The sequence below is a fragment of the Lates calcarifer genome, linkage group LG21, assembly GCF_001640805.2.
Source record: "Lates calcarifer isolate ASB-BC8 linkage group LG21, TLL_Latcal_v3, whole genome shotgun sequence".
Taxonomy (NCBI): domain Eukaryota; kingdom Metazoa; phylum Chordata; class Actinopteri; family Centropomidae; genus Lates; species Lates calcarifer.
Window position 1 is genome coordinate 9,702,162 of NC_066853.1, and position 21,571 is coordinate 9,723,732.

The 21,571-nt window shown below is 39.7% G+C and overlaps 1 protein-coding gene across 1 annotated transcript in view; it reads right to left on the minus strand.

Moving 5' to 3' along the window:
* zgc:172282 (leucine-rich repeat and fibronectin type III domain-containing protein 1-like protein) overlaps positions 1 to 21,571 on the minus strand; it is a 152,270-nt gene that overhangs the window by 64,359 nt on the left and 66,340 nt on the right. Inside the window, exons 3-5 of the mRNA XM_018684384.2 lie at positions 1,899 to 2,115; positions 605 to 756; positions 69 to 322 (exon numbers count right to left, since the gene is read on the minus strand). Coding sequence (XP_018539900.1) covers positions 69 to 322; positions 605 to 756; positions 1,899 to 2,091 — 599 coding nt within the window. The 5' untranslated portion in view covers positions 2,092 to 2,115. The remainder of the gene's footprint in view (positions 1 to 68; positions 323 to 604; positions 757 to 1,898; positions 2,116 to 21,571) is intronic.

Consider the following 21,571-nt stretch of genomic DNA (forward strand, 5'->3'; position numbering starts at 1 on the left):
GAAAAAAATAATTTAGCAAATGATAAACTTGCTCATATGTCTGTCCTTTACTCTGTTTATCCTTTTACCTGGCCAGTTTGTGCAGGTTGGTGAATACTCCTTGGGGAACATTTTCTATGAGGTTATGATCCATATTTAGGGTATTGACATTGGTCAGGCGTCCGATCGTGTCCCAGGGCACCTGAGCAAGGTTGTTGTAACTGAGGTCTAGATCCTCCAGTGTGGACAGGAAGTCGTCAAAGGCATGGGGAGATATGGAGTGGAGCTGGTTGTTGGCCAGGATCAGGTGGCGAAGGTTGGTCAGGCCCTTGAAATGGTCATCCTGATTGGTAATAAAGTGAATATACAGTGAGAAGTTGTGAGTATAATTTCATAAACACAATCTCTCACAGCTACATACCTGTACTGTATGTCTATTTGTCGATCTACTGTTGTATACATCATGTTGTCATTGCAGCTCTATCGTTCAATTGTGTGCATCCATCCATCTGCCTGTAAACTTTGATTGTGTGACTGTTTCTTTTTGCCAGCCCATTGATCCAGTTTATAATTCATTCACATTCACCATCATTAATCCATCCAGCCATTCAGCCATCAATCTTACCTTGATCACAGTTAATCTATTAGAGTCTAGGTGGAGTGCTCTCAGTCGCCGCAGGTCACTGAAAGCTGAGGGGAGGATCTGACTGATGGTGTTTCTGGACAGGGTCAGATGTAGCAGGCTAGTCATGTTGGCAAAGTCCTTTCTTCGGACAGCTGGTGTGTGAGCAGAATATACACAAAGAAAGACTCCCATCAGCTAAGCTGTAAAATGCTTGACATATTACACAGGTAAAGTATTAAATTAGAAATAGAAGTAAGGAGTTGCATTGAAGAAGTTTTAAAACAAATGTTTGCGTGACCACAGAAAGTGGTGTTTTCACAAAAGTGGATGACTCAGATTTCTATGGTTCTGGTGCTTTTTATAAAATCTTTTTCTGAGAACGAAAGAGAGAGGTAGTATGACATAAACAAGGAGAAGATAAATGTACTGAAATGATGTCTGCTTGTACTTGGCGTTGCTGAACACGCTGCTGGTCACATTTGTCGAGGACACCATTTGACTTCTGTCACATGAAAACCATTGTGTTTTATATTTAGACTGACAAGTGCATGTCTAATTAGCTTGTAGAATTCAGAGCCTGGCCTCTATACCAAGTATGCTTTTATTAATTTCTGTAAAATTAACTTTTGGGAAGCATCATCTTGGGAAACTCAGCTGACGGCTGAAAATGAGATGCAGAATCTTTAATTTTTGCACAGAGTAGTGCAGTATAACAGAGGCAGTGTGATATTGTTAATGGCACATCACAATATCTTTCTGGGCTCTGTGAAAGTAGATTTTTTTTTCCGCTTGTTTCTTTTGTTTTGGTGAACTATGGAATAGAATTTCTTTAAAGTCAAGCCTGGGAAGATTAGGTGCCTGCCTTGGTGGGAGCTAATGGGAATCCAGATTAAAATAAAAGGATAAAGCAACACTTCAGTTCTTAAAAATAAGTATGTTTCAAAGTATAAAAGAGAACTCTTTGATATGAGGAACAGATGAATCATGAATGAGATTTGCTAGACTGAACCACAAAACAAAAAAAATAAAATAAAAAATGGGAAGTTAAAAAGAAATACTCAGGATTGTGAGAAATCTGTTATGTGGAGACCAACAAAAAACAGAGTTGTGACTGGAGCTAACATTAGTATTTCCTGTTGTACAAACTGTTCAGTTGCAAGCAATTGTTCTGAGATAAGGTAAATATACTGCTAATTATCAACCAGCCATCGAGTTTGTTACCATGTAGACAACTCACTGCGCTCCAATGTGTCTTTTGAATTTCAGTAACATATTAATATAATACAGTAAAGACCTGTGATGAAGTTCTCTTGAAGTCGTAGCTCCACGGTGCGTCGGTCAATGGCAGCTGGAACAAACAGCAAGCCTGTCTTGGAGCAGAGGATCGCGAGCGATGGAGAAAGGCTCTGGCACATACAACGTTTCGGACACGGCTGTCCCCTGCATGCTGCTGCCAGCAACAGCAGAGAGAACCACAGCCGTTCCATTATCCTCCACTGGGAGCAGGGCAACTGGAAGACAGATATAAAGGAGCAATGAATTCAAGATGATCTCATTAGAGAAAAGGTAACTGTCGGAAGTGGAAAACAAGGTTTAATCTCTGACCTGCAGAGACACTTGATCTATGAGGTTAATGCTTGTGTTTCTTTTTCCAGAAGAAAAACAAAATAGACCAGATATAGAGCAGAATACATTTGTAGGTATAGCATATACTGTATAAGTCTCTGATTTGTGCTCACACAGTTGACCTAAACCTGTAATTCTATAAACAAACCAATTGTGAGCACAATACTCCCTTTAAAAAACTCCTTTTTAAACTTTACATTAAAGTCAGGATAGAGAGAGGAGACTGAGAAGTAGATCATGGCACTGCCCAGGAGCTGGACTAAATTACACAATGCTGCGAGCTCATAATGGACCCTATCATCGTGTGGGTGCATGGTGAGCTGGCATTTTTCAGAGGCGCACTGGGGATTTTTTCCTCACCAGTACCTGTTTAATATTTTGGGAAGATGTAATATCAATGTGGAGTGGTGCTGTTATCTAATGATAAGCTGCAGTTTTGGTGTGAAGGTTGCATTATGGCTATAGCCTCCCCCTGTTAGGAACAGTGTACTTCATTTTTAGTCTGATTGTGGCAATGACGCTAGCCAGGCAAAGTAAAGTGTCTTCATTGACATAATGTGGTAGAGCAGAATCAACTGTGATCATGAAACAACGTGTGGATCATAAAAAGAATAATTAGGGTTAATAATAACTGTTTATACCTCTTTATAAGTGTTTAATTTGACCACTGTTGTACCCAAATAGTGACATTCTACTTTTTTAGTAGTTGCTCTCCAGTTTATTTATAATCCAATGATTTTCACTGTGGTTATTGTGGACATCACTGTTACACTGAAACTAACAAATATTTCCATTATTGATTAATCTACTGATTATTTTCTTGATTAATTAACTAGTTGTTTTGTCTATAAAATATATAATTTATTGATGTTTTCAGGTGTCATGTTTTTTCCAACCACCAGTCCAAAACCTAAAGATATACAGTTTACTATGATTAAGAATTGTAATAATGTACATGTGTGCTTAAGAAAACCTTGTTTAAAATTATCAAAAACACACACTTGTGACAATTGTTTAACTTTTAAATATTTTTCTCTTCCAAATTGATAATCATCTGTGATCATCAGTACATTTGCTTGAGTGGCATGGATTTATCAGAGTTTCAGCTTTTTGAAGTTTGAGTTGTCTTTATGATCTTTGCTGTAAAATAATAAGTATCATCAAAGTCACTGAGAATCAAAGTCTACCTATCATAGTTTAACCAGGCAGCTAAACATGGTACAATTTTTCCTTTCAGACACAACAGACACAACTCAAAACTCATGATGATATGTGTGTGTCCCACCGAGCAGCAGTATATTAGCCTGCTCAGTTTGACTACCAGGCTAATCAATAGCATCAGTAGTAGCAGTAGGAGTGTACTACCTCTCCAACTTGCTTCTCCCTTGACGCTCCGAAAACCCTCAACAGAACTTTTTTTTTTCATCAAGGGATGATAATATCTCCAGATTAAAAATACTCAGTGTTGCTACATGCCTTTCTTAGATTTCCCTGTGTATTATCCAGCAAAGTGAGTCTGCCAAATATATATACAAACAAATGCAAGTGCATGCAATCTCATGAGCCTGCTAAAAATAGATGTGCTGTAATTTGATACTTTGTGTTCTCCATCCTCCCACAATGTAAAACGCAGAGCAGAGACAGTGATTACCTATCACTTACATGTACATAGATAATAATAGGTAAAAATTAATACACATACATCACATGCTTTACAAACAATGTAATGTAATTTGCTAGTCCTCAGGCTGGTTACTCTACCCCTGACCACCCTCACTTTGTGTCATTTGCTCTGGTCCATCATTTTCTGTACTTAATGCATACACCCCAACTCATTTTCTCTCTCCATTTCTATCATACATCCCTCTTTTTGTCATTGTCTTTACGGCACTACCAGCCTTTCAGCTCTTCCTCCTCTCTTTCCTTTCTTGAATCTATATTTATGAAGCATGTTTCCTACAGAGGACATAATTCTCATTCCTAATCACGCCCTCCAACTCGCTTTTCATTTTCTTGTTTTTCTCATGATCATCTATCTCACAGGCCCCTCTTTCCTAGTCTTTGTCTTTACTCAGGCTCTCCATGCTGCTGCTTATATTTCTGCCCAATCATCCATCCCTCTCCTTGTCTCCCTCAGTTTTACGATACCTTTATTGTAATGTATCTTTAATGCGTTTATGTTGCAGGAGGTGGTACTACTACTACGATTACTTGCTTTACCAATTCTTCCAGGTCGCATGTGTACAATTACAGTATGAGTCTCCAGTATAATAACTGTTCTATTTTAAACATCCAGACATACCTCACTTGGTTCTCCCACACATCCAGACTATGTGTTTTTTGAGGCTATTAAATTATGGATGTATGAGCTTTTCTGTGTAATTCAGTGTGGATGATAGCGATCAGTCACCCGCCATTACTCACTGCCGTGCTTGTTCAGCTATGGAGAGTTAATAACACAAGAGAAAACAGATCCAAGCTGCCTGCCCTTGTTACCAGTTAGATTGGGCCATTATAGTTGTTGGCAGTGATTTGAATGACAATCTAATGCTCTGCAAATGATAACTGCTGAGACATCTTTGGTTCAGGGTAGAACTTGACAGTGCTGTCCTGGCTTAGTGAAACTCCACCTGGTTTGAATCACTTGAGACAGTGACTGGCTGTCATATACACCCACATATTCAAAGTTTCGTACTGCATAATAGTCTGACTAAATAGATAAATAATACTGCAAATCCAGAATGCTGCATCTAACCTACTTTCAGGCCTACCCAAAAAATGAACAGCAAAAGTTCCAAAAGGTTCCGAGGGTGACTACCACAGTAAAAAAGATGAGATGGAAGTAACACTAGTCATATATATTTATGAGTTTCCCATGGTGGAGTCAGCCTGTGCGTGATGCTAATCTGGATTTGGTGGAGGATCACAAGAAGTTGCTTGGTGATAGGGACAGGTTTCTGATACTGCGCTTTTAAATCCAGCCAATGATTCTTGAGGTTGCATTTTAGTTGAGAATGAATGAATGGCTTTTGGGTAAATCCTAGTTCACGCACCTTCAGTAGGTGTTGAGCCAATAATGTCCTGGACCCTACTGCTGGTGAGGGGTGACCTACTTGGTCTACTACATCTGATGTACCCAATCTGTGAGTGGAACTCCTGTCAGTTAAATATCACAAGTATAAATGTGCAGAGATTGGGCATTTTATCCAGGACCTATCTGTTGCATATGTTGGTGTAAAACAGCTCAGTAAAGGCATATTTAGAAGTCACATAGTGGAAAACACAAACCCACCTTTTTTTTTTTTTTTTTTTTTTTTTAAAAAGGCCAAACTGTGTCCATATGGGACAAATGCCATGGGTCCAACATGGACACCAAAATTACATTTTGTCCAAGTGGCAGTGCATGAAGCCCAAAATGGTCCCACTCAGAAAATGCAAGTTGAAACAATATTACCCACTGGAAAACCCTACGGGGGCACATGAGTCAGCAACACTTTTATTACAGTTAGAGCCAATGTGAAAAAAACTGACAAGGCAGAATGAAGCCTACCAGACCAGTTGATGAGAGTGTCTTTGAAAAAAATCAGGCTTGAGGGTAAACAGGCAGCTCTGCTTTCTCGCTTTTAGCTCCATCAATTTAAAGATGCAGTTCACAAAATTATATTAAACTAAGCTGATGTTTGACAGACCATACCATTCCAATTATAAGCAAAAGTAACTCCAAGGGTTGGGATCTGAAAACAAAAGTCCATTTAGCATGCTGCATTGTTGCATCTGCTTGATTTCAAATTAAGCACGAAGAATGACTAGGGACTCAGTCAAGACAAAGCTCTCAAGTTTGTAGGATTTAGAGGAAAACAGAGCAGAACCATCATATTTAGCTGGTAAATCAGACCACATATTGCATTCGCCCACCAAATGCCAGGCTGCCACCATCCATGAACAGCAAAAGTGTCATCTAGATATTTTTTTTAACACATTTTCAGATGCGTCTTTTTTCCTAGCCAAATGGCATCATGTCATTAAAATTTGGTATAATGTTTCTTTATATGTCAAAGTCAGAGGTGACAGACAAAATGCGTCCTGCCTTATTCTGCAGTAATTACACTGGAGAGCTCTGCATTGATATAAATTTTTCCAGAAGTGACCGTAAAAGCTGCCAGAACAACACTGGGGATGTCAAATGTTTATGTTTTTATTTTATTTCCTAAGTAAGGCACAAACGCACACTGACAGTCTCTTTGTTTTGCTTGACAGTATGATCTCCACTTTGCATTTGTGAATCAATCAGCTGCTCCCAGGCAGAGTATTTTTCAATGTGTTTAGGGCAGATATTGTAGCTGACTGGAATGCTACGTTACCATATTAGTTGAAAATGCTGGGTTTTGAATGTACTCTTTGCAGCAGAATGGTCATTAGCTATGGGGAAAAAAATGCGAGAGATGCCTAGAACACTTCAAACGCAGTTACAGGTACAGTTGCTTTGGTGGAAATGAAAACAGTGGCATTGTTTAAAGTCTTTTCGCTTCAGAAATACTAGAGAGTTCTGAAGAAAGTAGTAATTAGCAACACGTACTGCAAAAACGCCCCTCATGTCCATTTTCTAAAAGGAAAAAAAAAGTCTCCTTCACAGGTTATATCGACCCTACCTGTGAAGATTAAAGACAGACCCGTGTGCACCTTTCTCAGCCTATTTTTCTTCACCATTTCACACCCAATCAATGTGTTTATTGTACATATAGCAGACTGCAATGCTATAGCGTTTACCCTATTTGAAGGAGCAGTGAGCTCATTCCCCTTTTGATTAAAGTGGACTTTCTTCTGATTAAGTGCATGTTCTTTAGTGAGAAAGAACAAGATGCGATCAAACCACACTTAAGTCAGCTAATGCTCCTTTACGTCATTCCATACATAATGCATTTATGTGATAATGGAAAACAAAAGACAACAACAGTGTTAACAGCAGTCACATTAAAGAACGTGAGATCAAAAAGCAGAATTTAGCAGTGGTTACACTCAAACAGATTAGCAGCAGTAAGGACTAAAAGTAAGAGAACTTAAAAAAAGGCAGTGTTATTGCAGTCCCCATCTGAAGCAATTAGCAACGCAAATCACTAAACACACACATTAATGAGCTTATAAGAGAGATGGAGACAGAGGCAGAGTGAAAGACAGCAGGAGAGAAAGTCAGAAGACCTAAGTCAGTAGAAATGGAAAAATTTGTTAAGGAGGCAGCAGTTACTGAAGGAGGAATTATTGGGGAAGTAAGAATAAAATGAGGTGAGAAGGAGGAGGACAATTGACATAAGGCACAAGGAAACACTCAAGATGTGGGGCTCAACTTTATCTACAAAGCATTTCTAGAAACAACCAACTCCTGTGGAAGATGCTCTCAGTCACCCAGTGAATTGCTCTGCCTATACCCCAGACTGAAGGGATTATGTGGATCATTTTTCAAAATGCTATCTAAACTTCGAGACAGGAGTACAGATCCTTGCCCCCGAGTTTGCTGTCTCTGGCTTAACAAGGTAGCTTCTGAGCAAGCAAATGTCATCTCATTTCCTCCCTTAATTGCCCATTGAAGGCTACTTTTCAAATGGCAGCCCTTATTGCCACCACCCAAGTCCTGGCTATGTGATGTTATATCTTCATGAATTTCAAAAGAATCTATTTTACTGTAAGTGCCTCCGGTGATAAATTTTTACCTTTGATCTTACAATCAGCAAGGCTCACTCCCTCTGAAGTGGCTCTCTAGTTACAGATACTAGATCCTGTAAACGTATACTGCATATGAAGGCAACACCAGTAAAACTGAACACTGTAACACAATCCAGCAAAACAGCCCTGAAAGAAGAGAATCAGTGTTTTCTTACCCAATGAACAAAATAAAAGATGTCAAAAATAATGAGTGTCTCTATTATTGTGCATGCATCCATTTATTGGAGTCGTATGGAGGCTTAAGGTTGGTTTTGTTTCTGTCCGTCATATTTGTTTTGTATTTGCTTAGGAAATCAGCAAGCAATTGTTACTTTTACAGATGTGTGATGTTTAGACTCAACTGTGTCTCTGTCTTGCAAACCCTGCTGGAGTACTACAGGAATGTGAATGCTTTTAAAACCGGTAATCAATAACACTTCAGTATTTAAAAAAAAAAAAAAAAAAAGATGATTTTCTTGTAAAATCTGAATTTAACACATAATAAATCAGATGCTGTGTCCATAAACACAGATGGAGTGCACCTTTGGCTCAGTGACAGTTAATAGATTGTTGCTATATGGCCATAAACCTGCGTCTGAACCGTGATTCATTAGATTATAATTGTAAATAATCCACTGATGTGATCTTTGCACCCAGTACCAGCAATTTATCCATGTCTGTGCATTTGTGTGTCTGTATGTGTGCCCTAATGTGTGCGCACATCGTGTGTTAAGGCCGTGTGCATGTAATACATGAATGTGCGTCTGACCCCTCACTTATGCTGTGTCCAGCCTGCTCTCCCAGAGTACACTGCACCTCACAATGGAGATGAATTACCCTGTCAGCATTCTTGCAGAACTACTGCAGAGCGCCTTGTGTGTATAATTTACTGTATCGCGCTAAAGCATGAACATGTCTGTGTGTACATGCAATTGTGCTTACTGAGTCCTTATCATTTTTGCCTCTTTAAGTATGCACAAATGCAGCTGTGCTCGTTTACATATACCCTGCAATTTGTATATGTGTTTGTACATAAATCTGTGTGTGGACATGTGCTCCTGTCAGAAGTGTGTGTCTATAAGTGCTTGCTTTTGTGTCTATGTTTTGTGTGCACACAAGAGTAGCTGCATGTATTGTGTGTTGTGTGTGTGTGTGTGTGTGTGTGCGCGCACTCCATCTATTTCTGCAGAGTCTACCCCAGCGATAGCACTGGGTTATTAACGACCTCGAAAGCAGCATCATCCATCTGCTGCATACACGCACACATACAAAAAAATACTGTGCACAAACTAACGTGCAAACACACACACTCAGAGTTCACTTGAGTTAGACAGGATGTGTGTATTAGTTTAAGTGAGGCCACACTTGTGTGTTTGTGTCCATATGTACCCATGCATGGGGTTATAAGTGTACAGTCCTGGGCTGCAGCTTAATCTCTTGTATAGTGCTTTAGTGATCAACGGCGAAACTAATCCGTATAGTTTCACATCAGCAATATGTCAAGTGTCACTGAAACAAAACTGCACCTCATCTACCCCCCTCTGTCTGTCACTTCCTCAATAATTATACCTCATTATGTTCTCTTTCGTCAAATGGATGAAGAGAAAGAAAAAGGTAAAGAGTGGGTTGGTGAGATTGGGAACAAAATCACAGCATGGAAAAGCATGATAACAAGTGAATGAAGGAAAGGTGGAGATCATGGTGAGACGAAGCTACAGGAAGAGGTAAAGCTGAAGCAAAAACAAAGTGCTCCTACAGAATGGGGTATCTGTCAAAACCAGTGGTAAAGGCAAAGCTTTTATTGGCTGCAAATAAAAAACTTGGTCGGGGCCTGTAACTTAGCAACAGCCAATGACACACGGATGGTAACAGTGAGGAGGTGGGAAGAGAGAGAGTGCGTGTGTATGTGTGTGTGTGTTATGGTTGTGGGGGTGTAGTGACAGTGTGTGCATGGGGGCTGTGAGAAAGTGCAAGATTGGTCTGGAGATCTCACAAGTAATGAATCTGGAGTGTTGCCGTCAGAGAGAGTGAATGTGGGAGAGAGAGAGAGAGAGTCAGAGAATAGGAGAGAGAGACTGCACTTGTGTTGCATAAAGAGTGCAGTAACAGTGTAGTGGTCCGCAGTTTATTTTTGTCCAAGATACACATTGCATCAAAATGTCCTTGTATCATTGTAAAAACAAACATACTGAACTGTTCTTATTCACAAGTGCTCTAACTCATAGGGAAAAGTTTTACCATCTGCCCATTAAATTGCATTTTAATAAAATAAATACAACCATTTGTCTAATTTTTCTCATCAGTTGAGAGAACCCCTAAAGTACATCCATATTCTCTCCAGAGTCCCTCATCACATGGGTGAAAGTGTTTTCTGCTTTTTTATCATGCCAAAATTCATATCTGTGGGAATTGAGCATCAGCACCATTTAAAGCCCAAATGAAAAGCATTACATTAAGGAACTCATTAAAAACCTAATGTGATTACAGTAAAATCTGTGTTTTAACAACACAAAGTGAGTGAAAGAGTTCAGCAGCTATAACACTTGTCTGCAGTGAAGTGGCGCGATAGCTGACAGGATAGCAGCAGTCAAGCCTTGCTTTAAATCTGCATACTCTGTGGAAAATTTGCCTGTTATAGCACAGCTTAAAACAATGTAGTAGTTTTGTGGGGAAAGCAAACAAAAAAGCTAAGAACAGACAGTATAAAAATCCAAACAGGATAATCACCTTTGCAATAAAAGATAATTACTAAGAATTGAAGTTTGTCCTTGGTCAAGGTCCACTTACTAGCCTTTTCTGGAGCTTTCAACCATGTTGCAAGATCTTCATCAGCTTAAAGTGCTATGGACAATCTCTGAACAGCCACTGAGCCCATATCAACAAATCTATCTCCATACCAACTCCTCCACTGATGAAAACTATTTGATTGGCTGAATTATAGGTTAAATAAGGAACGAGGCTCTTGTTAAAAGGCTCCATGGAGCTGCAGAGTAGGGTTTTTATTCATTTCTCCACTGTGCATAACTTTCAGATTCAGTGTTACTAATATAAGTTGAAGTATATAAGTTGCAAACTGTGCACCACTGGCTCTGTAAGACATCCACTGTAGAGATGCATATAGTCGACCCCTGCAGGTGGATTACCTTCATCTTATTTCTATTTAAGTAGACGTTTATGCATACAAAAAGCTTCATTTAGCTAATGTTTGGCGATATTTTGGATATTTTTCACCAGTGAAACAAAGACTTCTGTTTACCTTTATAGTGTTTTAAGTGGCTTTTGTGTAGTGTGAACATCTAGATATTGTGGCGGGTTGAACAAAACTTCTCTGTGGTCCTGGAGACATCCACCATAAATCTTTGATGAGCCTCTTTTGGTCTCTCCGATTCACAATCTGTTCCATGTTCAGATGCCTCATGCTTTGACTACGCTTCGGCTGGAGGACAGGGGGTTACAAACCCCTGTGCCAGCGAGGACCCACCTTGCCAAAATGTCCTCACACAAGAAACTGAATCCCCGTTGACTCCAGTGGTGCTCTTCTGTAGCTGACCCTGACCTTCCCATGAAGGAGGACGACAGAAGAGACATGTTCTCCGCAGGGGATCAGTGTTATTATAGCCTATGAGATGTGCTGTTCACTTCCTAAAATCAATGGGGAAATGTGCGCTAGTGCTTCTCCTTGCCAGTGCTGCAGCTGCCTCAGCTTTAACCTCAGAAACAGTGCTGTGTTATATATTTCAGGGAGCACAAAGCCCTTGTTCCAATTGAATTATTTAGATTCTCTTAAAAGTTATTCGAGACTTGAGAAATTACACTCAACTCACTTTGCAATTTCCAAATTAAACAGCTAACAAGCTGGATGGAAATACTTTTACTGTTAAGTCCTGAGACAACTTTTTAAAACATAAGGTTTTAATTTCAAAGTGAGGATAGAAAAGTAATCACCTATCTCTCCTACTAACTTTTTTCTTGAACCTTTTCTCACCCTCTGCCTTTACTCTCCAAACTCTGCCACATGTGAACTCTACCTTCATTACTTAAACCTGTGACTACACTTATTACCCGTGTGGGTCAACACACTGGCCCATGAAAAAACCCATGTTTGAGGTTGGTATGAACTGAAAAGCAAGCATTATTCAACCTGAAACTGCAACCATGCTCTTAAATGTGGACTTAATTAAGCTCTAACACTGCTTGGCTTTGGTATCAAAGGGTGAACATAGATGTCCATAGTATAGTATAATGACTTTATAGTTACCATAGAATTTGTTTGGCAGAAATTGTATTGGCAACAACCTCCAATCCACTAAACTGCACCATCTGCTTTTCTCACTTCAGCATGACTGCAGAATGTAAGTTGTTGCATTAACATTTCATAAGGTGCCCAAAAAAAGAGAGAAAAAGCTCATAAAGTTAAACATTTCTGGGCACAAGGCATACGCCAGAACAGGCCAATTAATGAGAGCCTCAAGTAAAACGTGAGGAAGGAGCTAAATAAGAGATACTCCACACATTAAAAAGTACTGCAAACAAAAGAAAAAAACGGCTGAGAAAAGTTGATAATTTCACAGCCAAATGCATTCTTTATTGGCAGTCTTTTCCAGTCAAATTTGAGGGAAGACATGCAGTAGTGTGTGTTATGCTGTCAGCCAGAAACATTTGGAATTTGGCAAGTAATGTAAGTAAACAACATAGATCATAGATCATACCATTTTCATGAAAATAATTATCAAGATAGCCTTGCAAAAGTTGTAAATGCCACTGACTTTACACTGACACTGGCATATTTTGCTAGTTCATAAAGAAAGATATTCACAGCAGTGTCAGTGTTATTGATTAGAGCTGTCAAAGTTTGAGTCTGTCTCTGTGCATCCCTCATGCCAGTGGAATCTCTCTCCAGCTAGGCACCCAAAGTTGGCTGCCCTGCAGATAACACACATCTACATAGGTACACAGGTGCTGATACACACAGTTGCCCAGACAAACCTTCCATCTCCACTGTGGAACAGATACACCGCTGGGATCTGAGCCACACACACACACACACACACACACACAGATGCTGTCTCTCAGAGATCGGAGCAGGGGAGGGAAACAGACATTTGCTAATGGCTCTTTTGTTACATGACTCCTTTGTGCCCATCTACCCTCTCGCTATTTACGTCTCTTTCTCGCTGTTTCACACTCTGTCTCCAATCCTGTATCTTTCAATCTATTAATCTCGTTCTCCTTTTGTGTCGTTGTCATCTTCTGTTTTTCTCTGTCTGCACTCTTTCTCTCTGTCCCTAGCTGTATCTTCTTTCTAATGCTCTGTCCCTCTCCCTGTCAGTACAGTAGATAATTAGGTGATTGTGGCTGCTAGCACGGTGCATCAACGCTTGTTGTGCTGCACTCCTTCCATTGTAATACTAACCACGGCCTCTGGTTTACGGTAATGCTAACCACACATACACACACACACATTCCTGCTGCTCTGTCTCATCTCTGTGTCTCCTCTCATCCCATTTCAGTCATCCAACATAATATTAAACACACCTATCACTCCCTCGCTCTACTTCACGACATTACAAGCTATGCACCTCTTTCATCATCACCTTGTCTAATTGGGCGATCTCTCTCATATCGTTCTCGTCTTTCTGCTCCGATGTGGGAACACGGTAACTTCATGTCACCCTTCCTCTGTCCCTCAAACACAACCCACAGCTTCATGTATGACATAATTGTCAGTGGCAAACATCAATAATTCTATTTTTATACCTGTGTAACATAAAGCTCAGCCTGTTGTTGTGTCTAGTTCCAGCCTTCTGTTTGTGTCATGTTACTGCTACATGTTGGCGTTTCTTTCCTGCTTCCCACCTAAGATAGCATTTGTGTTTTTTGGAATGAATGGATTTTACTCCTGTTGTTTTTACTGGCTACCATTGGTCAGGGAGAGGGAGTTTGACATGCAACAAGGACCCCCTTGTACACTCAAACTGGGAACCTTCCCTCCACTCTTTATATTTTTCATTTTTACTGTATTTTCTGGTGGAGTTAAGGCAACTATCAGTGTGTAGCAGCAAGACATGATTGCTTTGTTTTCAGTGGAAGAGGCAGACCAAGAGACCATGACCTTGAAGTGCATTAAAAAAAATCTGTTTTCACCAGCCTTCTCTTCTTTTCAACTCATCCAACCATAAAAAAACTTTTATGTTTTTCTCCCATTCGAATCCCTGGCATTTATGCACAAGCTAAAAATATGAAACCTTCTCCTTTCACAGTTCCCTCTCCCATGTCTCTCTGGACCATTCCACTGTCAAACAAAGGTTGAAGTCATTTCTAGTCCTGTTCCACCGACTTTTGTGTCAGGACAAGAAGTAAAGAGGTGATCATAGCGTAGGGAAAGAGTGACAAAGACAGCAACATGACTGCACTGTTAGAGTGAGCAAGAGCATCAAGAGAATATGAAGATCTAGAAGCTGTTTGATCACCAGCTCTTTGATATGCTGGAGCAAGCACAGCCAAGTCGACCTTGAGAAATGATTGACTTTTAAGAGCTGACTGCAAGATCTTAGCATGTAGATTGTAATAAAACCAGAGAATTGGGAAAGAAAATAGGGCAGTGGCACAATGTGCTGTTTCGCTCTCACCTTTATACATGTGCTTTTCTTTTATGTTTCCGATTCTGTGGCCTCATATATAGGGACCATGAAGCACGCTGATGTATGATTTTCTCTCTTGCTTCCCCCCCAATCTGTCTCTGTCTTGCTTGCACACACACTCACACACTTTGTCTATACAGCAAGATCTCTCCAAATACTCACCAGTGTGGCTAATGGGGTTCTGACATCAAACACTTCCCAATCTGAAACACTACTAAATATAGACCCTTTCTTTTCATCAGGTTTCCCCATGTTCTTACTCACTTTGCCCCTCCTTAATGGTCTCTTTAATCACTTTTCATTCTTCTTTTTATTTCTCTTTTTTCTTTTTTTTGCTTTCCTTGATTCCTGTTATGCTTTCTTCCATCCTTCCCTGCCTTCTTTCTCTGCTTTCCTCTGCTCTTATTCAAGGTTTTATACAGGTTTAGCTGTGACAGATGTGTCTCATTTTGCCAAGCACTGCAGCCAGCAGTTCTGATTTGGTGATTATGGTGATTGGGGAGTAATAATATTACAGAAAAAAAAGGAAAAAGGGATGGGAGAAGTGGCAGATAACTTAGAGGGTGGAAATAAGTGGAGGAGAGATGGGGTGGAAGAAGACAGGACAACAGACACATGGGGGAAATGAGAGGCGGATCAGTGTACAATTGTGAAAGAGAGGGAGGGGAAGGAAAACACCAACGATAAGGAAAAGGAGAGTAGAAAGGAGGAGAAAGGAGAGGAGAAGAGAGGTTAGAGAAACGTGTGTGCCACTTGGTAGTCATCACAGAAGGCTTTCTCCATTCAGGAACTCGGCGTGCAGCTGTCGCTTCAGGGAAGTGATCACACACACTCAGTTACAGATACAAACACACACACGTTATACACACACACACTATCTTTCTCTCACACACACACATGCACTCATGCTTTGGGCTGTGCTTTGAACTGATCCCTGCCACTGGAGAGGCACACACAGAGAGCCGGCTGATAATAATATTATCCTATGGCCTTCATATGGTAATATGGTTTTATTGCTATGAAGAAATATGAATATTATGGCTTTCAGAGGCAGCTTAGGGAATTACATGGCTGTCATGGTTCTCAACTTCAATAGAATATTTAGATTCCCTATTTATCTAGGGTCTCGGGGTGGGAAATCTATTAAGTTATTTACCTTTGCCATGATATGTGCTGGCATGTTGTATATTCATACCTATGAATATGCACAAAGGCAAAAATGCCTTGAGATGCCATTGAACGAAGGTCACAGCTCAGTGGGGTAAACTGACACACATCTGGAGAGGAAGGATTGTGTGACACAGGCTGTGGCATGATGCAGCAAAATAAGCACACAGCAGGGTGAGAGCAGGTAAGCTCAGACACTCTAGCTAGCATGCAGGATAGTTTAGTCCAGGGTTTACATTGTACAATAAGAATGCTGAGCCTGGTTCCTGAATATAAACATAATGTTCGTTCATTTTTCTGGTGCAGCCTGTTTAAATAGGCCTGTTGGGTCTGTGCCTGTCTGAACAAAGACAGGAAATATGAAGCTCTCTGTACTTGGATCAGGCAAAGCAACATTGCACCAAAGAAACGTCCCCTTTGCTTTCACCTCGCAAAAAAGAAGTAGTCTTCAACATTGTTCCAGGAATGATATTCCTTCTTTAAGATGGTGCCCCATGGACCAGCTGAGATCAAGAGTCTCCAGCTACAAATGCAGTTTCCTTTAGGGGAATTATTCTCAAGTTTTTCTCAAAAGTACTGACAACAGTGCAGTTGAAAACAGAACATCAAGGATATTCCTGTTCACTGGACAAGGTCACTTTAGTCTCAGCACAACATTTCAGCTTTTCAGCTAATCGCATTATGAGAATTCTGTCTGTGACTCACTGTTTCTGAGGGATACTGGGTCGCATCCTTACCCACACTCAGTTCTACCATCCTGGAGCAATAGACACAAAACCTAGGGTAAAAGTGGTCCTGGACTGGCTGAGATCGGAGAGAGTAATTTAAGTATTTTAGCACTGAAAGTGGCTCCTTAGTCTAAGAGAAGATAGAAGTGAAGCAACTTCCCTGAAGCAGGTGAATCACCTGTTCGCACAAACATTTGGGGAAGAATACAGCACCAATTGTACTAAATAAATTAAGCAGGTGCTATATGTAGAGCTATGCTAGTACAGCATAATATTTATCTTGATCCCTCCTGTATATTAATGAAAATCAGTTCACTGACTCTTTGTCCCTACATTCCTCCATTATTGACCTGTCATTGATCCATTCACAAATTTCAATCAAATAGATAATGCATTATTAGGTGGCTTGGTCTTTATTAGTGGACAATGTATTCTGATATATAACTTCAGAGAGATAGCATCATTTGATTGTCAGTCTGACAGCACTGTTTTGACAGAAATAGACAGAAAACATTGCTGGTATTTCTATGAATATAACAACGAATAATTTTCCATTTTTGTATGCATACGAAAATGTACAGAAATACACATTCACAGTGGAAAATGCATTTCTGCATGCGCATCCACAAACCTTTGTGTGAATAAATTTGTGTATGTTTCCCGACAGATCATTTAGATTCAGCCACCTGAAATAGGGTGAGACAGCACAAAGAGAATGCATACTAATGTTTACTGTGCTTTCTGAGTTGTAGAGTGGCAGTAAAATAACTTAAGCTGTTAGAATGTTTACGTCCTAAATCAAGAGTTTAGGTAATGTACTTAGATGGGGTTTGAGCTTTGTGAATAACAAGATAAGGCACGAAAAGTCCTTGAAATGGCAATAACAAGAGCGAGGGATGCATATTTATTTATTCCTGCACAAATGAACGTTTCGCTGACAATCATGGCATTTAATTAAGGTGGGGAAAACATACGCATGATTATGGTGTAAAAATATTTTTACAAGGATTTCCAAGGTGCTCTCATTAATCTGAACTTACAGTGACATTTGCATTTGTTGAAGATTGCTGTTATATAAAGTAATAATGAAAATATACAGCAGCCCTAAAGGCATCATAATATTATTTTAGCAGTGCTGAAAGGCATGAAGTATTTTCTCTTTCAAATCTATACATGTATTCAGTCCTTCTTTTTCTGTCTTTGGAGAGCACCTTCATCTAATGTGAACAGTCCCTATGTGTGAAAATAAATAAATAAATGTGTCAGCTCTTCAAAAGCAGACTTTTTTTGTGGGGATACTGTACCTTCACAGAGCAGCCTTTATCAGTACAGTCATTAGTCTGGGATAGTTTATAGAAAAACACTGTTATCAAACTGTTGTTATTTAATCACTGCTTGCATACAGGCACATAAATACAAAAACACATGAGTAAACAACTTTTCCAGTGCGGCATATGCATGCGGCATACATTGTTACCATGTATATAGAAAACATGATACTTATGTATCTTATTTTTATATTTTTCATTTCCTGAACTTTGATGAAAACTCAAAACTATACGAGAATGTGCAGTTTCCTGCAAATTTGTGCATGCAGTCTGCATTAAATTAATGTCTGTGTTACTGATTCAGCAGCTTACAGTGGAATATAATCATATTCTGTGAAGTGAGAGCTGTTCAGGTGTACAATCTGAGGCATGCTTCAGCTGACATGTAGACTACTCCTCTCAGGCTATCACACCTGTTTGGTAAATAACATTTCTATCTGTACAGGCAAAGAAAGGCTGAAACAAAGCACAGAAATAAATTAGTCTCTCTCTGTACAGAGATGCAGGAGGTTTCATCTGTCCTGTACTGACTGATGCCATGTTCATAACTTTTGGCCTGTGTGAGTACATCATCAGAGTCACATGAATGGTCATCACTGGAAGACCAGCTGCATACTAAAATTGAATCTGGCATGTTTTCACCTGCAAAATTACAGCTCAATGAACAGAAAGAGGCACCACATTTGGCATTTTTGCCCATAACTAATCAAAATGCTGGCATGACTGTGGAAATGATATTTCCAATTTACATCCATAGTCAAGTTTTAGTGTAACTCCATTTTAGTTCTTGTTTGTGAAGTGGTCTGCTCCTATCACGACTGCCAAACTGGAGAGGACATTGGATAAACAGACATGAGTTGCAGTAAGTGGTGTTCAATTGCACTTTTGATGTAAAGGACTATGTACAGTATGTTTCTCCACCTGTGTTTAGGTGTGTGGTGTTTTAGAAGAGCAGGTTAGTGCCTGCTGTTTGTTGAAAATCTCAGCTCTCTTGACACTTAGCACATATACGATGACCATGCAACAATGCTGTCTGCTCAGCTGGTTTTGCCTCCCTTTTGGATTAAAAAGAAACATCAGACCAGTTATCTGGATGGCTGAGAACTGACATAAGAATAGAGTGAGCATATGCATCTGAGTATCTGTGAAAAAAGCATTAGCAAATACAACACTGCTGTACCAATACTTAGTCCGCCTTGTTAATTGGAGGCAGGTGTTAAGGATCCTAATTTAGATAGCAATGCATCAGAACAAATGAAGATACATTACATTAAATAAGCAGCACTTGATCTAATATGTGCACTTTTCTAACTCTGAATCAAGAAAAGGTGCAATAAACTACAGCTTCCGTGGCACAAATTCCAAAGCCTACAGGTTAAACCTATAGCAAAAACATATTCAACAGTATGACAATACATATGCTGCCTTTCGAAAGCAGTTACAGAAAAACACTTGCAAACACAGAAATTTTGCTGTGTGCACAAATGCAACAGAGCTGAGCTGCTCCAACACAACACAAATGTTGCTGGGGACATGGCTGACAATTGTTCCTTCTCAAAGTCTGTGTAAAAAGACTTCCCAAAGGGCTAGCTCCACACAACCATCCACCCACATACACAGACACTCACACACACAGGAATCAGGGTGACCTATTCCAGTCTTTCTAGGCTTTGCGAACTTGTGCATCTTAAGCTCTAGAGATGTAGACTTCAAATATCCAATTCTCTCACATCAATCCCCCTCAATTTTGGAGATAACTAATCTTAGATAAGATGAAAATTCTCTGATATCACACTACATACTTTATTCTATTCAGACTCTATGAAGATTTCTCAAGGGGATAAAGACATAAAAATAGATCGTATTGTAACAAATATCACATAGTTCAAAAGGAGCAATCTTGAATAATCTTAGAAATTATTAGGCAGATAAGAAGTTAGTTGTGTGACTTGATGTCTCAGTGTAAACTCTTGGAAAAGTTATTTTAATGTCAGAAATACCTCATTCAAAGTTGCATCCATCAGTGTTTGAGCAAGTCCTCAATTCAACATCTTATTTTTAGCCTTTGCAGAGGCTAGTTAGCCTCAAACAAACATATTGCAATACAACATTTCTCAAACTTTTTCACCGTTTAACTCACTCTAATAAACTGCTCATGGCAGATGTTTCTCCAGGGTGCTGGCAGAAAATATAACACTGTGAGGAAGGCAGGGAGGGCTGCGAGCAAGAAGAAAACAGGATAGTGGTACAAATTGTTCTGCAACCTCTGAAATGAAATCATTTTTCAAACCACTTCTAAAATGGTGTGTAAGCCAGAGTTAATATGCTCTAATACGCTGGCTGTGAGAGCTTCTATAGCAGAATTACACTTCATAGAAGCTCTTCTGAGTCTGCTGTAGTTCACACACATTTCATCCTCGCTGCAGCTGCAAACAGTCATACACTTACTTTGAGAAAGAGAGTTTGTGATTTTTTTCCCCCATACATTTTGTGCAGTTCTTGTATGGATTCACTGTAGCAATAGAATATGAGCAATAAGCTAAAGAAACAGACTTTTATGTAAATACTGGGAGTCCTCACTGGCTTTCATGTTAAACAATGTAGCTGTTATGACCCAAAAGACCATTATAATGTGCTGCATTCACAAAAAATTCTATTAGCAAGGAAATTGCTGACTCTTCTAGTGAATAAACAGCTATTATTCAAGGTACAAAATCCCAGTTAGCTGACCATGTAAAACTGAGAACAATGTACACTAGCACCTGCACTTTGTTACAGTAAAAGGTCAGACAAGGGATGGTCTTGGAATAGCTTTATGTGGAAATTGTGTTTAACCATGTAAGTGAAATTTAAATCTGAGACACCCTTTTCACTACATACAGCAGATGTGGGTTTTGGTGACCAAACTGCAGTGAAAAGAACCTACTTTGTTCCACAGTGTGTAGTGACATAAGGTTTAAAGGCAAGCACCTCAAATGTTGTAAATGCTATACAGCTATTAAAAAAGGGGATATAAAGCAATAATAGAAACTGCTGCTGGCCAAAAGTGCTGAGGAAAATTGTTCACCTACACTGCCAGAAAATGTTTGGAGAAGTGTTATGGTATTAACTGATTGTGTGACCTCTCTTTGTGACCACTCCCTGGGTAGCAGCCAGTGGCCACATATTGATGACACAGAAAGAAAACCCAATAAAAATGCTCCTTTAAGTTTCTGTGCTCCTGGAAAAAAAGTCAAAGGCAGTAGGAACTGAAGAGGTAACAGAGCAGCTTTTCCATGTTTCGTAGTAGCAATTATACACGTACAGTACAGTATATCCTAGTAGTTAGGTGAATGAAAAGGCAGTGTGCCTAACACTGAATAGAGTGGATCATTGCAGGTCTCATTTCTCTTTATAGTTTTTTTTTTCCATTGACTGGTAGCTCATGTTGGCCTACTATCTGGAACATTTAGTTGTTTTTGATCTTTGTTCCCAGTGGTCTACAGAGTTAAACCATGCTGTGCTCTGACAGGCTCGGGGCCAAATTCTCCACTATCCACAATATGTTCCGTTACAAACCGAGCTGCTTTATTAAAGTTCAAATTCAGCCCAACCTGGTCAAATACTTCTGACCACAAATTGCTGCACTGATAACTGAACAGTCTTTACCCCAGATATCAGCTCAGGAACTAAAGCTAAAGACTTTAGATATCACTGTATGCACTGAGATCTCCAGATCTGTGAGACAGCAAAATGTACTGTGCTTGAAAGGTATCATTTCAGATGACAACTTTCTGGGTC